This window comes from Oryx dammah, unplaced genomic scaffold, assembly GCF_014754425.2.
Source record: "Oryx dammah isolate SB20612 unplaced genomic scaffold, SCBI_Odam_1.1 HiC_scaffold_10, whole genome shotgun sequence".
NCBI lineage: Eukaryota > Metazoa > Chordata > Mammalia > Artiodactyla > Bovidae > Oryx > Oryx dammah.
The window spans coordinates 66066559-66083073 of NW_024070194.1; the positions used below are offsets into that span (position 1 = coordinate 66066559).

The following is a 16515-nucleotide window of genomic DNA, read 5'->3' on the forward strand; positions in this document are numbered from 1 at the left end:
CAGAACTCTGATTTCACTCAAAGATACACTGCACTGTTATACAAAGGTTTGATATCATTATTCTAAAGTGTGGGCCACGCCTGACCTAAAATATCCATGTTTCAAGGGGATTCTGCTTTAATATTTTCACTAAGCTGAGGTCAACCAAACCGTTTACTGTGGACTAAATTGTGTAACCCAAAGCCATATGTTGAAACCCTACCGCTCAACATGGTGGTATCTGGAGATAGTGCCTTTGAGAGATAATTACATTTAGATGAGGTCATGAAGGTGGGGCCCTCCTGATGGGATTAGTGCCCTTTCAGTTCAGTCCTCAGTCATGTCCAATTCTTTGCAATCCCATGAATCGCAGCATGCCAGGCCTCCCTGTTCATCACCAACTCCCAGAGTTCACTCAGACTCATGTCCATTGAGTCCGTGATGCCATCCAGCCATCTCATCCTCGGTCGTCCCCTTCTCCTCCTGCCCCCAATCCCTCCCAGCATCAGAGTCTTTTCCAATGAGTCAACTCTTCACATGAGGTGGCCAAAGTATTGGAGTTTCAGCTTCAGCATCATTCCTTCCAAAGAAATCCCAGGGTTGATTTCCTTCAGAAGGGACTGGTTGGATGTCCTTGCAGTCCAAGGGACTCTCAAGAGTCTTCTCCAACACCACAGTTCAAAAGCATCAATTCTTCGGCACTCAGCCTTCTTCACAGTCCAACTCTCACATCCATAATTACCACAGGAAAAACCATAGCCTTGACTAGAAGGACCTTAGTCAGCAAAGTAATGTCTCTGCTTTTGAATATGCTATCTAGGTTGGTCATAACTTTTCTTCCAAGGAGTAAGCGTCTTTTAATTTCATGGCTGCAGTCACCATCTGCAGTGATTTTGGAGCCCCCCAAAAATAAAGTCTGACACTGTTTCCACTGTTTCCCCATCTATTTCCCAAGAAGTGATGGGACCAGATGCCATGATCTTCGTTTTCTGAATATTGAGCTTTAAGCCAACTTTTTCACTCTCCTCTTTCACTTTCATCAAGAGGCTTTTTAGTTCCTCTTCACTTTCTGCCATAAGGGTGGTGTCATCTGCATATCTGAGGTTATTGATATTTCTCCTGGCAATCTTGATTCCAGCTTGTGCTTCTTCCAGCCCAGCGTTTCTCATGATGTACTCTGCATATAAGTTAAATAAGCAGAGTGACAATATACAGCCTTGACGTACTCTTTTTCCTATTTGGAACAAGACTGTTGTTCCATGTCCAGTTCTAACTGTTGCTTCCTGGCCTGCATATAGATTTCTCAAGAGGCAGGTTAGGTGGTCTGGTATTCCTATCTCTTGCAGAATTTTCCACAGTTTATTGTGATCCACACAGTCAAAGGCTTTGGCATAGTCAATAAAGCAGAAAGAGATGTTTTTCTGGAACTCTCTTGCTTTTTCCATGATCCAGTGGATGTTGGCAATTTGATCTGTGGTTCCTCTGCCTTTTCTAAAACCAGCTTGAACATCAGGGAGTTCACGGTTCACATATTGCTGAACCCTGGCTTGGAGAATTTTGAGCATTACTTTACTAGCATGTGAGATGAGTGCAATTGTGTGGTAGTCTGAGCATTCTTTGGCATTGCCTTTCTTTGGAATTGGAATGAAAACTGACCTTTTCCAGTCCTGTGGCCACTGCTGAGTTTTCCAAATTTGCTGGCATATTGAGTGCAGCACTCTCACAGCATCATCCCTCAGGACTTGACACAGCTCAACTGGAATTCCATCACCTCCACTAGCTTTGTTCATAGTGATGCTTTCTAAGGCCCACTTGACTTCACATTCCAAGATATCTGGCTCTAGATTAGTGATCATATCATCATGATTATCTGGGTGGTGAAGATCTTTTTTGTATAGTTCTTCTGTGTATTCTTGCCACCTCTTCTTAATATCTTCTGCTTCTGTTAGGTCCATACCCTTTCTGTCCTTTATCGAGCCCATCTTTGCATGAAATGTTCCCTTGGTATCTCTGATTTTCTTGAAGAGATCTCTAGTCTTTCCCATTCCGTTGTTTTCCTCTATTTCTTTGCATTGATCGCTGAGGAACGCTTTCTTATCTCTTCTTGCTATTCTTTGGAACTCTACATTCAGATGCTTATACCTTTCCTTTTCTCCTTTGCTTTTTGCCTCTCTCCTTTTCACAGCTATTTGTAAGGCCTCCCCAGACAGCCATTTTGCTTTTTTGCATTTCTTTTCCATGGGGATGGTCTTGATCCCTGTCTCCCGTACAAGGTCACAAACCTCAGTCCATAGTTCATCAGGCACTCTATCTATCAGATCTAGGCCCTTAAATCTATTTCTCACTTCCACTGTATAATCAAAAGGGATTTGATTTAGGTCATACCTGAATGGTGTAGCGATTTTCCCTACTTTCTTCAATTTGAGTCTGAATTTGGTAATAAGGAGTTCATGATCTGAGCCACAGTCAGCTCCTGGTCTTGTTTTTGTTGACTGTATACAGCTTCTCCATCTTTGGCTGCAAAGAATATAATCAATCTGATTTTGGTCTTGACCATCTGGTGATGTCCATGTGTAGAGTCTTCTCTTGTGTTGGAAGAGTGTGTTTGCTATGACCAGTGCCTTTTCTTGGCAAAACTCTATTAGCCTTTGCCCTGCTTCATTCCGCATTCCAAGGCCAAATTTGCCTGTTACTCCAGGTGTTTCTTGACTTCCTACTTTTGCATTCCTACTTTTGCCCTTAGAAGGAGAAATACCAGAGAGCTTTCCCTTCCTCTTGGCAGAGGGGGAGGACACAGCAAGATGGTAGCCATCTGCACACCAAGCCAGGAAGAGGGTTCTCACCAAGAGCCAAACCAGCTGGCACCTTGGCCTTAGACTTCCAGACTCCAGAACTGTGAGAAATAAATGTCAGCTGGTTATGTCACTCAGTCTGTGGCATTCTGTTAAAGCAGTATGAGCTAAGGCACCACTGCTTGGCTTTAAACTGCTTATCCTAGTAATGCAGTACATACCTCCTCTCAGGTATTCTGATATATGGTACCCCAGTGCCAAGACTTCAGGGAAATAATTATATATAGATACTACTGCAGACCAGAGCAATGGCTCAAGATTCAGAACAGATGTAATGAAACAAATAAGCAGAAGGCCAGATAAAGGGTCAATTTTTCACCTAGACCCATGGAAGATTTCTCTAGATGATATCTGCTTTGGTGCTTTGCGGGAAGAGGACTGGCTTATCGCTCATTTCTCTAAGTCTTTCACAGTCAAGCTAGTCAAGGATAAGAGCTTTAGTTGAGGGTTTAGGGAGCCAGGGAAATAACACAAGGCCACGGCCAGTATCTGCTCACCCAGGACCCTCCAACACAGTACGCAAAATTGTATGGGTGTGAGTTTATAGGGAAGAGGATCCACAGCTTCATTAGATTCCCAAAAGGGTCTGGAACCCACCTCCCTCCATAAAAGGATCACACTACTGCAGAAGATGGCCAAAGTGCCTCAGAACTGAAAGCATTCTCTAGGTGCAATGTGTTAGCTTTGTATAATAGCTCAGATGAATCTGGCTTTTACTTAAATTCCATAAGTGGGAGCCCAACACCCAAGTACATCATAACAGATAAAATTCTCCTGTGATAAGAATCTACAAGATCTGTCAGCTAAATCCTCATTAAACTGCAAAAGTTGCCAGTTGAAAGGATGCTGTAGAAAGACTATTTGCTTCCCAGATAATGAGACAAAACCAATACCGGGGGTCTTTCCAGTCTTTCTCCCATCACAGTCTCTCCTAGCCTCTTGGGTGTGGTGGGCTTTGTCAGTGAGAGAACACTCCCTTCCTTGAGGATGTTAAGAAGAAGAAATTCATCTGCTATCAGTTTGGGACTCACTGACCTAAACCTACCCTGAAAGTATGTTCCATAATAAGTGTTTGAAAATATCACTACAAAAAGAAATTGTAACTTAAAAATAACTTTATAGTGAACTTAAGCAAATCAACAGATAACTATAAAAAGGAGGAGAAGGGGACTACAGAGGACGAGATGGTTGGATGGCATCACCAACTCAATGGACATGGGTTTGGGTGGACTCTGGGAGTTGGTGATGGACAGGGAGGCCTGGCATGCTGCGGTTCACGGGGTCGCAAAGAGTAAGACACGACTGAGCGACTGAACTGAACTGAAAATAAGTGCAACAGGCCTATGACTGTGGTGTTTCCTGGGTCGTAGAGATAAGGCACCTGAGAAGAAATGAGGAATTCCAAGGCTAAATTTTCGTTTTCATCACATTTTTCTTACTGTGATTTCTTTTTTTAATATATGATATTTGGTCTTAGTTGTAGCACCTGAGCTCTTTGCTGTAGCACACAGGCGCTCTAGTTTTGGCTGTAGGCTTAGTTGCTCCATGGCACGTGGGATCTTAGTTCCATGACCAGGGATTGAACCTGTGTCTCCTGCATTGCAGGGCAGATTCTTAACCACTGGACCACCAGGGAAGTCCCTCTTACTGTGATTTCTTTTGGATTTGCCCTAATATTTTCATATTGGTTTGTATCCTCAAGCCAAGGTGGTACATGAAAAGATGCTCAACATCACTAGCTGTAAGGGAAATACAATCCAGCCCACAATGAGATACGACTTCATCTTTCCACCTATTAGGAAGGCTATTGTCAAAAAATGGAAAAAAATTGATTGCAAGGATGTAGAGAAATGGGACACTTGTGCATCCCTGCTGGGAATGTAAAATGTTGGTGTTCCTTTAGAAAACAGTATGACAACTCCTCCAGTAGTTAAACACAGAATTACTACGTGACTCAGCAATCTGAGGATATACTCAAAAGCATCGAGGTACTAGTACACCTGCATTCATAACAGCATTACTCACAATAGCCAAAAGGTGGAAACAACCCAAGTGTCCATCGATGGATGAATGGATAAAGAAAAATGTAGTATATACACACAATGGAATATAAGTCAGCCTCAAAAAAGAATGAAGTTCTGACACACACTACAACATGGAAAAACCCTGAGGACATTATGCTAAGTAAAAAAAAAAATAGACAAAAAAGGACAAACATTTTATGATCCCCCTTCCATGAGATACCTAGAAAAGCCACATTCATAGAAGCAGAAAGCAGAGTGGTGTTGCCAGGGGCGGGGGGAAATGAACGGGAGTTAATATTTAGTGGGTTTCTATTTGGGAAGATGAAAAAGTTCTGGAGACGGACAGTGGTGATGGTGGTGCCATACTGGGAATGTACTTGATGCCACTGAATTGTACTCTTCAGTTCAGTCGCTCAGTTGTGTCCGACTCTTTGTGACCCCATGGACTGCAGCACGCCAGGCCTCCCTGTCCATCACCAACTCCCAGAGTTTACCCAAACCCATGTCCACTGAGTCGGTGATGCCACCCAACCATCTCATCCTCTGTCGTCCCCTTCTCCTCCTGTCTTCAATCTTTCCCAGCATCAGGGTCTTTTCCAATGAGTCAGCTCTTCGCATCAGGTGGCCAAAGTATTGGTTTCAGCTTCAACATCAGTCCTTCCAGTGAACACCCAGGACTGATCTCCTTTAGGATGGACTGGTTGGATATCCTTGCAGTCCAAGGGATTCTCAAGAGTCTTCTCCAACACCACAGTTCAAAAGCATCAATTCTTCAGCACTCAGCTTTCTTTATAGTCCAACTCTCACACTTAGAAATGGTTAAAATGGTAAATTTTGTGTTCAAAATAAAATGTATATTTTGTTACAATTCCTTTTAAAAAGGAAAAAAGGAAGCCGAGATGGCAAGTCATACTTACAAGATGTAGGCAATCACCCCGATGGACCAGCAGTCGACGGCTTTGCTGTAGGGCTTCTGGGCGAGGACTTCAGGAGCTGTGAGACAACAAAGGAGAGAGACAGCCAGACCATTTAAATGACAAGAACAAAAGGCGGTCTGGGGGCGCCTTTTCACTTTTTTGGTCTGCTCCTTGGGCTTAACTTTCGATGATTCTAGAAACTGAGAAGAAACATGCAATCTGATATATTTGTTGACTTCTGTAACTGGACAAAAGGGGAGAGTTCACGTATGTGTATAACTGGAGGCTGTAAATCGATCAACACGCACTGCACAGGAGATAGTTTATGTCAGTGCTGTTCTAAAGCTCAGACCAGACAGAGAGGAAGGAATACCCAGTCTGGGGCCCAAGGTGTGACTTCACCTCAAATCAATTCAAGGAAGCATTTCTGGCCCCCATGTAGGGTCTTTGTAGGTGCTGTGGGGACAGGCAGGTGAAGCCCCCTCCTCCTGCCTTCATGGAGCTGACAGTCAAGATTAGACTTAAAACAAGTCTCCAGGGTCCTGCCTCGTCTGCTCCTAGTTCCTTCTTTAAGGTTTTGGATGGGTTATCTGTCACTTGTGCCATTTTATTTTCTCATCTGTGAAACAGGAAAAATGCTACTTAATCTCATTTCCTGCTTCTAACATGCTATTCATCAAGACTTGCCTGTCCAGGGCCTTGGTTTATTTTGTATTATTTCCTGTTCCTGGCCTGTGGCTACTGCCCAATGTTGAACAACCCACCGGGTGTCTGGCACTTAGCACAGTCTGCTGTATGTATTTTTGCAAAGAGTAAACAAATATAGAAAGGGAAGCAAACCTTCTTCACAAGTAAAACCTCCTTTTTATGCAAACACATCTGGTTAAAGTATCTAGGATAGACTCTGCAGAAAATTTAAGAAGGTAGAGAAATAGAAATAGCTCCAGGTTACATGGTACTTGTCACAGGCTGAGCTGTGTTCTGTGGGCTGGGGATGCACTAACCCCCTACAACTGCATTGGTGGGAAAGAGCTTAGTTACCATTATGCTGTTTCCCAAGTTACAGGTAGGGGTGCATGGGGCCTCAGAGAGTAGGGCACTTTTCCACAGCATCCAGCTACCAAGAGGCTCTACACCAACTTAAAAGTTAGTGTTTAGTCACTCAGTCATGGCCAACTCTTTGTGACCCCATGTACTGTAGCCCACCAGGCTCCTCTGTCCATGAAAGTCTCCAGGCAAGAATACTGGAGTGGGTTGCCATATTTGGTTTCACCTGAATTAAGCACCTGGGTCTCATCCTGGTCAACTGTAAACCTTCTCTACTGTCTTTCCAAGAACTCTGCACCTCAACAGGAAGGAAAATGAGCCTTGGACATGTGCCTTTTCTTTTTGATTTTAACTAATTAACTAACCTTTGGCTGTGCCAGGCCTTCGTTGCTGCTCAGGCTTTTCTCTAGTTGCGGGGAGCGGGGGCTACTCTCTAGTTGCAGTGCAAGGGCTTCTCGCTGTGGTCACTTCTCTTGTTATGGAGAACGGGCTCTAGAGTGTGTGGGCTCAGTAGTTATGGAGCATGGGCTTAGCTGCTCTGTGGACCAGGGATCAAACCCAGGTCTCCTGCACTGGCAGGCAGATTCTTGAGCACTGAGCACCAGGAAAGCCCTGAGATGTGCCTTTTTGGACAACACCCAGGAGATATGGCTCAGGATATACTGAACACAATTCAATCTCATCCTGTTCCTGCTCTTTCCACTGGAATCTACTGACTATGAAGGTGAGCATTTCTTCAGTCTGTAAAAAAAAGCCCTTTTGCAGAAAAATGAACAGGTAAGTCCTCTTACCCTGTTGCAGATACCTTCCTGAGCAAGAGGGAGAGACACAAACTCCTGTGGATGTTTCTGCTTATGATGGTAAGAAATACAGGCCACGGATAACTCCCAAATCTAATTGTAGGTCTCAGCCCCAATTCCTCCAATCACTTAAAAAAAATTTTTTTTTAACAAGAGCAAAATAAACACATTTCTACATCTTTGCTACGTTCACCTTCAACTACAAAGCTAGGGAATCCACCACCTGGAGAAATGGCCCTTGGATAACTGGGAGCTGGCTACAGCCATCGTTTCTTGTCTCCGGAACTGCTCAGCGCCTGTTTCTCAGATACTTCTATTACAGCAATGGATGAAAGGGAGCCATTTCTCACAGCAAACTAATTTAGGAGGTAGGCGGTCTCAGAGCTGATGTTCTAGTCTGAGTGGCCACAAGGGCACAGGTGGTGGGAGGGGGCTGTTTCTGCAAGGAGCTTATTTTTGAGCCTCCAGGGCCATCCTCATGGCCTGATGGAAAGTTCAAAAGAAGCAGAAAAGGCTCACAGAGCAACGTCTGATCCAGGTCCATGCATGCATACTAAGTCGCTTCAGTCACGTCCAACTCCTTGTGACCTTATAGACCATAGCCCACCAGGCTCCTCTGTCCACGGGATTCTCCAGGCAAGAATAATGGAGTGGGTTGCCATGTCCTCCTCCAGGGGATCTTCCCGACCCAGGGATCAAACTTGTATCTCTCATGTCTCCTGCCTTGGCAGGCGGGTTCTTCGCCACTAGTGCCACCTGGGAAGGCCCTGATCCAGCTCCACCTCCCCGCAAAGCTGACAGCAGATGTCAGGAGCACCAAGCAGGTGGGGAGAGGCCCCAGCTTCCATGTCACATAGTCTGTCGGGCTCTTTAGGGGCACGACAGTGGTGCCCAAACACTCCATGATACCAAAGGATGAGACCCAGCCCCAGCAAAGCACGTTGGACTCCTAGCAAGAGCTAATCCTCTGTGTTCTCCTCCTGAGCACACCATTCTCATAGTCTTCCAGTTCTGTGAATGTGGGAGGAAGAATTCTTTAAGAAAAAAAAAAAATCCTCCTCCTCAACATCATCTGTTAGAAAACAGAAAGTACTGGCCACCATCCACTGTTCAGCAAACAAGGGAATAAAGAACACGGTTTCCCTTTTGAAATCCACATGCCTGGGGACACCTGCCCATCAAGCCCTTGGACTGCAGTCTGGCAAATTCCGAGACTTGAAAAGCAAGTGGCTGAATTTTATGCAACTTGGAGCATGGATGTTACTGGGGGATGTTTAGATTCTTGAAACCACAGATGACACCTAATTTTTTTAAAATATGAGATTTTGGTTTAAATAATACACTTTTAACATCAAGTGATGCTTTTTTATTAAAAGACCTGATACAGAACAACTGCAAGGATGTTAGGGAAAAGTTCTAGATGATGGGTATCCACACTGGGGGTGGAACTCTATGTACTTGTACCAAATATGTCTTGTTCTCTTTGACATTGTGTCTTATCTGGGTTATAGCAACTGTAGCAAAACAGAAATACTTTTTAATCAACTGGCACCAGAACCATTTGCCCTCTGGTGAAGTTCTTCATTGCACTTGAACCAAATCCAGAGGGTGAAGCCACATATCATGCAATATCATGATAAAAAAGACAAAGCAAACCGATTTGGAATTAAAATTCTCACCAACTCAATATATTCTTAAAATTGCATGATGGTGCGCACATGAATCGCTTAAATTCTGTTTTCCCTTGAGAACCGAATTCTGTTTTCCCAGAATCAAATGTTCTTTCGGTCATGGTTTGAACAAGCCCACCTAGCTTTAAATGGCCAACTTTTCATCTCATAGTAATTCTTGGAGAAAATAAACTCTCAGGCAATATTCAAAACCTTCTGGACAAATAGACATAGTGATCAAATCATGATGAACCCCTGAGGTCATGGGGGGATATTTTTTCTCCTAGTCTCCATCTGTGTTCTGCACTTGGCTCTACTGTTCTGTCAACTGGTTTCACTCCTCTGGTTTTTGGTCCTTCTACCATTCCCCCTCCTACCACTGTGGCTCAGACAGTAAAGAATCTGCCTGAAATGCAGCAGACCCAGGTTCAATCCCTGGGTCGAGAAGATCCCCTGGAGAAGGGAATGGCAACCCACTCCAGTGCTCTTGCTCAAAGAATTCCATGGACAGAGGAGCCTGGTGGGCTACATAGTCCACGGGGTCTCAGAGTCGGACATGACTGAGTGACTAACACTACTCTCACTTCCCCTGGTCCCTTTTAAATATAGTGCTGGGAGAATTCCTTTTCTCTGATCTTTTTTTTCCCCTCTGATCTTTTGAAAGACCAGTTTTCATTCTGAGAATCAGCCAAACTCCCTCATGTTATGTTATCAATCTTATACCATTGGCAAGAATTCACTGTAGTTCTAAAAAGTCTCAGCACCCAACTTACAAACTTTCAAACAACGATTGAGGGCGATGGTGGAACACTGTCCACCTGGAGCGTCAGGAAGTGATGAGGGTTCTCTGTGCCACCGCCATCCCATCTCACCTCCAGCACCCGCAGGAGCTGCCGATTAAGAACTTTTTCATCAAGCAGAAATAACTGTCTCTAATTGTACCCAGCACGATTCACGTGTTGTGGCAGGTTGGCAGTGACTCTAGCCACCCCCACACCGTCTAACTGAGGGCGGCTTTGAACTGAAATAGCTTAACTGGAGCTACTGACAAAGGGAGCAGTCATGGAGAGGCACTGCGGCTTGTCTGCGAAGCCATCAGCCCCCAGGCAGAGCAGGAAAGGGCTTGATTTCGAGGCACAGACACAGCAGAAGAGGAAAACTCAAGTGGACAGAATTTTCTGCAAGTCCAGTGGTGAGGACTCCATGCTCCTAATACAGTGGGTTCCATCCCTGGTCAGGGAACTAAGATTTTGCATGCCACATGGTGCAGCCAGAAACAAACCAAAAAAACTAATTTTTTTTTTAAAGACTCAAGTTGGGAGGGCACACATGTTCCTCCAGTGCATTTTAAGACCCGGACCTTGGGGCAGTCAGTGGTCATCGGTGGCAGTAGAGGTGTCCACGCACCCAAAGTGTTGAAGGGACCGATCCAAGATAGGTGGTAGGTCCAACCTCCTGACTGCATCTTAGGCTTGGCTGAAGTCAGCCTTTTAGAGGTGGAAAGAGTAGGGGTGGGGGTGTCAGCAGCCCCACCTGGGTGACTTGGGTTGAACCTGACAGTTGGGTCCCAGGTCCATTCATTACAGACCTGTAATCCACTAGCCTCCAGCAGGCTCCTACGGTACTTTATCCATCCCTTTACTGCTGTGTGAATCATGCTGTCAGCACCAGACTTCATGCTGCTGGAGGCCATCTCTAGACTGTATTTTCAGGCATAGTACATGCTGATTATTCATCAAATGGTGATACAACTGAATTCAATCCACTCCATACACACATGCCATTATTTCTACAGGAAAATGTTTCCCAGGACTTCCCTGGTAGTACAGTGGATACGAATCCACCTGCCAATGCAGGGGACATGGGTTAGATTCCTGGTCCAGGAAGATTCCATATGCTGAGGAGCAACTAAACCTGTGCACCACGAGAAGAGAAGCCACTGCAATCAGAAGCCGAGCACTGCAACTACAGAAAGCCTGCGTGCAGCTACAAAGACCTAGTGCACCCAAAGAAAGAAAATTCCAGAGAGATGGTTTACAAATAGACTTCGCGGCCTCAAATATTTTCAGTGAGCAGCCACAGGAACCATAAAAAGAAAAAAGGAAAGAAAACATAAAACGTAAAAAGAAAACAAATTTTGGATTGCAAGCCACTGTCATTTGGGAAGTCCCTATACTATGTACATTGTTGGTGAGTTGCGAAGTTGAGTCTGACCCTTTGTGACCCCATGGACTGCAGCACGGCAGGCTTCCCTGTCCTTCAACACCATCTTCTGAAGTTTTCTCAAATTCATGTCCATTGAGTCGGTGATGCCATCCAACCCTCTCATCCTCTGTCGTCCCCTTCTCTTCCTGCCTTCAATCTTTCTCAGTGTCAGGCTCTTTTTCCAGTGAGTCAGCTCTTCACATCATGTGGCCAAAGTATTGGAACTTCAGCTTCAGCATAAGTCCTTCCAATGAAATTTTCTTTAGAATTGACTGGTTTGATCTCCTTGCAAACTAAGGGACTCTCAAGAGTCTTCTTCAGCACCACAGTTCAAAAGCATCAATTCTTCAGTGCTCAGCATTGTTTATGGTCCAATTCTCACATTCATACATAATTACTGGAAAAACTATAGCTTTGACCAGAAGATCAATTGCTAAATACCTTTCCTTAAGCAAATTATTTCTGACATGAATTTGGAGGATAAAAGAAGCAGAATTATCCCTAATTCTCTGAAAGTGGGTGTTTGTCATTCATCCTGCTCTCCTTTTAAAAGCTTTTCTTGAAGGGATTTTAGAATTATTAATACTAGTTCTAGGGCTAAACAGCAAAAAAGGTAGTCTAGTAAGTGATCTCTCAGAACCTCCTTCCTAGATCTTGGGGGCTATTAATTCAGATTTTGGGGGGTGCTGTTCCCAATAGAAACAATATCCCATCAGCTGAATTTACACCAGTAAATAGAAGTCATCTCCATGTAAGCCACACAGCCTCGGCAGAGCCTCCCACGAGCTCCTGGAAGGATCTGTGGACAGATGTTCCACCTTCTGAGCCCCAGGCTTACCCCACGCTCTCCAGTGAAACAGTAGGTTCCAAAATGACCATAATTAAATTTACTGTTATGAGACTCACTACCAACCCACTGTGGAAAATTCCACTTGGTGGGAAACGTCTCCTATAAACCAAGCTATTCTATATTGATTTAGAGCAAGGATTTCTGGTAAAGGGAAGGACTCCAGAGATTTAAAAGAAAAAGAAAAAGAAAAAGAATTCCAGAAACCTTTCATGTTGTTTTTAAAACAATTAAGTTGCCCATTTTCCTTACTGAATCAGAGAGAGAGAAAAAGGCCTAACCAAGTGGAATTGGAAACGCGGACAGTGGCTTGTGGGAGTGGGGGCCACAGTCATCAATCCTCAGGCTCTAATAAAACAGAAGAGGAATTTTCCCTTTTCCTGCATCCAAGGATGTGCTGCAGAGAGAGGGGAGACTGAGACCTCGCCGTGTTGCCACGTTCATGCTCAAGGTGATTTGTTTCCTCCATGGATGTCTGAGGACCACTCCTCTCCATAGGTCAAAGATGACCGCTTCTTGGGGAGAAGAGGGGCACTGGCAGGAGGGGGCAGCCCAAGGTGGCAGGAGCAGCCCTCAATGCCGGAAAAGAAGAGCCAGTGGTCCAGAACCACAGTGGGGGTGCTTCTCCTTATTCAATCGCTTAACGGGTTGCGTCCCCCTTCAGGCACTGGCCTATAGGTGACCGCAGCATAGTTGGCCCCTGTCCCCACGGCACACCTGTTCTCTGAGTCATTGAGGGTACACACAAGCCTCAGCCACCTTCCTAAGGACGATGATTACACTCAGACAAGATCATGGCAGGTTTGAGAGGTGGTGTTGATTTTTCAATTTAACTCATTTGAAATCCAGCTTTGAAGATACTGAAGTTACTCTAAAGTGAAAGTGTTAGTTGCTCAGTCCTGTCTGACTCTTTTGTGACCCCATGGACTGCAGCCTGCCAGACTCTTCTGTCCATGGGATTCTCCAGGCAAGAATACTGGAGTGGGTTGCCATCTCCCTTCTCCAGGGGAATCTTCCTGACCAGGGATTGAACCCAGGCCTCCTACATTGCAGGCAGATTCTTTAATGTCTGAGCCACCAGGGAAGCCTTAAAAATATTCAAGGAAAAAAATAAATTACCTCCAATAGTCAAATGAAAAATAAGGTGAAAACAGATAGTGAAAGATACAACCGGGGAAAGAAATTGCTGTGGCCAGTGGTGTTGTAAGAATATGCCTTCATGTTGTACTCTAAGAAAAAAGTAATAGGTGTAGAGATAAAAGAGTAGGAGAGGTCTGAAGGATGTGGAATGGTTGCCAGGATTTAGGTTCTTGTAACAAAAAATGACTTTAGTTGTGTGGATATAAGAAATTTTAAATAGCTGGGTACATTGGCTTTTCAGTGAAAGAAACCTAGGCTCTACCATTTACTGCATGTGTGGACATGGGTAAGTCCCTTAATCTTTCTCAGCCTCCATTTTGCTCATCTGTAAAATGGGAACATCAATACAGCCCAACTTTGAGGACTGTTTATGAGGCTTAAAGGAAATAAGCAGCACATAACTTATGGGTATAATTAGTAGTTATTACGTAAGGAAGAGAAGTTGGTAAGATCAAGGGAGCAAAAGGAATGTAGGCTTTATCACTTTCTAGAATTAAGGCTGGAGAGATTCCTGATATCATGTAGTACTTTCCTTTGATTCTAGCTTAACATAATGGAAATGATTCATAAAGGAAGATTTCCACCCTTTTGATGAAAACCCTCAAAAGTCAGGACTGAGCCAGGCTCACACAAGATTGGAAGGGCAGGTCGGGAGAGCTTGAGTCTTAGAGCTGCCAGGAGCCAGGTGGACCCTTTGTTCATCTAGTTATGGATCCCTGTGGTCACTTCATCACCAGCACATTTACATCATCCCCTCTTGGTGCAACACCAGCCCTGACCCAGTAACAGGAACAGCCTGTTCATCATGGCTGACTGACAGCGGTGTGAGCATGAGGACCATTTTTCCTGGTATCAGAGATGCATGCGATGGCCAGGGACTCTGGCTGTGTGTGACACCTTCACGGCTCTGCATCTACTGAGGGAAGGACAGACTAAGCTCCTTCCACATTCCCCCCCCCCAGCCCCCACCTCCCCTACACCCACCCTCTCCTACCTCCAGGCCAGGGGTCATCAAGGTTTCTATCTCCATAGCCCTGAGCCCTCCTCATCCTTTAAGCAGTGACAAGGGTGCAAAGCCCAGTTCTAACCAGTTCTTGCTTTCATGGGCCTCAGTGTTAATTCTTTTTTAAAGAAGGTTGAAAATTATTCTGGAAGACTGGTTATAAAAATGCATATATCCTAATTTTTTCCCCTAAGTTTTCCTTTATTGAAATCTAGTTGATTTATAATGTTGTATTAGTTTCTGGTATATGGCAAAATGATTCAGTTATATGTGTGTGTGTGTGTATTATTTTTCATATTCTTTTATACTGTGGTTTCTTACAGGATACTGAATACAGTCCCCTGTGCTATGCAGTAGGACCTTGTTGTATATCTGTCTTATATATAGTAGTTTGGATCTGATAATCCAAACTGGTAACTAATCCCTCCCCCACAGCTTCTTCCTTGGTAACTGTAAGTTTGTTTTCTCCATTAGTGAGTCTGTTTTGTAAGTAACTTCATTTGTGTCACATTTTAGATTCCACACTTAAGTGACATCATATGTTGGTATTTACCTTTGTCTGATTTGCTTTACTTAGTAAGATAAGCTCTAGGTCCATCCATCCATGCTGTTGAAAATGGCATTATTTCATTCTTTCTATGGTTGAGTCTGGGCTGGAAGAAGCACAAGCTGGAATCAAGACTGCCGGGAGAAATATCAATAACCTCAGATATGCAGATGACACCACCCTTATGGCAGAAAGTGAAGAGGAACTAAAGAGCCTCTTGATGAAAGTGAAAGAGGAGAGTGAAAAAGTTGGCTTAAAGCTCAATATTCAGAAAACGAAGATCATGGCATCTGGTCCCATCACTTCATGGCAAATAGATGGGGAAACTGGAAACAGTGTCAGACTTTATTTTGAGGGGCTCCAAAATCACTGCAGATGGTGACTGCAGCCATGAAATTAAAAGACGCTTACTCCTTGGAAGGAAAGTTATGACCAACCTAGATGGCATATTAAAAAGCAGAGACATTACTTTGCCAACAAAGGTCTGTCTACTTAAGGCTATGGTTTTTCCAGTGGTCATGTATGGATGTGAGAGTTGGACTGTGAAGAAAGCTGAGCGCTGAAGAATTGATGCTTTTGAACTGTGGTGTTGGAGAAGACTCTTGAGAGTCCCTTGGACTGTAAGGAGATCCAACCAGTCCATTCTAAAGGAGATCTGTCCTGGGTTTTCTTTGGAAGGAATGATGCTAAAGTTGAAACTCCAGTACAGAAGAGTTGACTCATTGGAAAAGACTTTGATGCTGGGAGGGATTGCGGGCAGGAGGAGAAGGGGACGACAGAGGATGAGATGGCTGGATGGTATCACCGACTTGACAGACGTGGGTTTGGGTGAACTCCGGGAGTTGGTGAAGGACAGGGAGGCCTGGCATGCTGCGATTCTTGGGGTTGCAAAGAGTCAGACACGACTGAGTGACTGAACTGAACTGAGTATCCCAGTTTGTGTATGTATACATATGTATATACACACCACATCTTTATTCATCTGTTGATGGACATTGAGGTTGCTCCTCTCTCTTGTTATTATAAATGGTGTTACTGTGAACACTGGTGCACACTGCTTAATTCTCTGGAATGTGTTAAGCTGCCACCTGAGCCATTTCTGAGATAGAGCTAATGGCACCCTCAGAGCAGCGGCACCTCTACCTGTCTTTGAATGAGCTTCTGTTTTTTGAAAATGAACTTGAAACATCCAACCTACTATGTAGCCTATGACATCAGCAGACAGACAGGCAGGCAGACGGGCAACCTGGCAGTCTATGGCTTAGTCTAAGGTTCATCTGTCGCTCCTTGTGGCTGACCTTGCTTAAGTCCCCTACATTAAATGGCACAGTATTTGCATATTATTTACAATATTCTCCTACAAACTTCAAATCATCTCTAGATGACCTGTAAAACCTTATACAATGTTAAGGCTGTATAAATCATTGCTGATAAGCAGCAAATTCAAGTTTTGCTCTTTTGGAGCTTCTTCGCAATTAAAAAAT

General features: G+C 44.2%; 1 protein-coding gene across 2 annotated transcripts in view; it reads right to left on the minus strand.

Annotated features, from left to right (window-relative positions):
- Nucleotides 1–16515, minus strand: part of CAMK1D (calcium/calmodulin dependent protein kinase ID) — a 394014-nt gene that overhangs the window by 33410 nt on the left and 344089 nt on the right. For both annotated transcript variants that reach the window (XM_040248463.1, XM_040248464.1), the window contains exon 6: nt 5773–5848. In XM_040248463.1, the coding sequence (XP_040104397.1) occupies nt 5773–5848 (76 nt within the window). The remainder of the gene's footprint in view (nt 1–5772; nt 5849–16515) is intronic.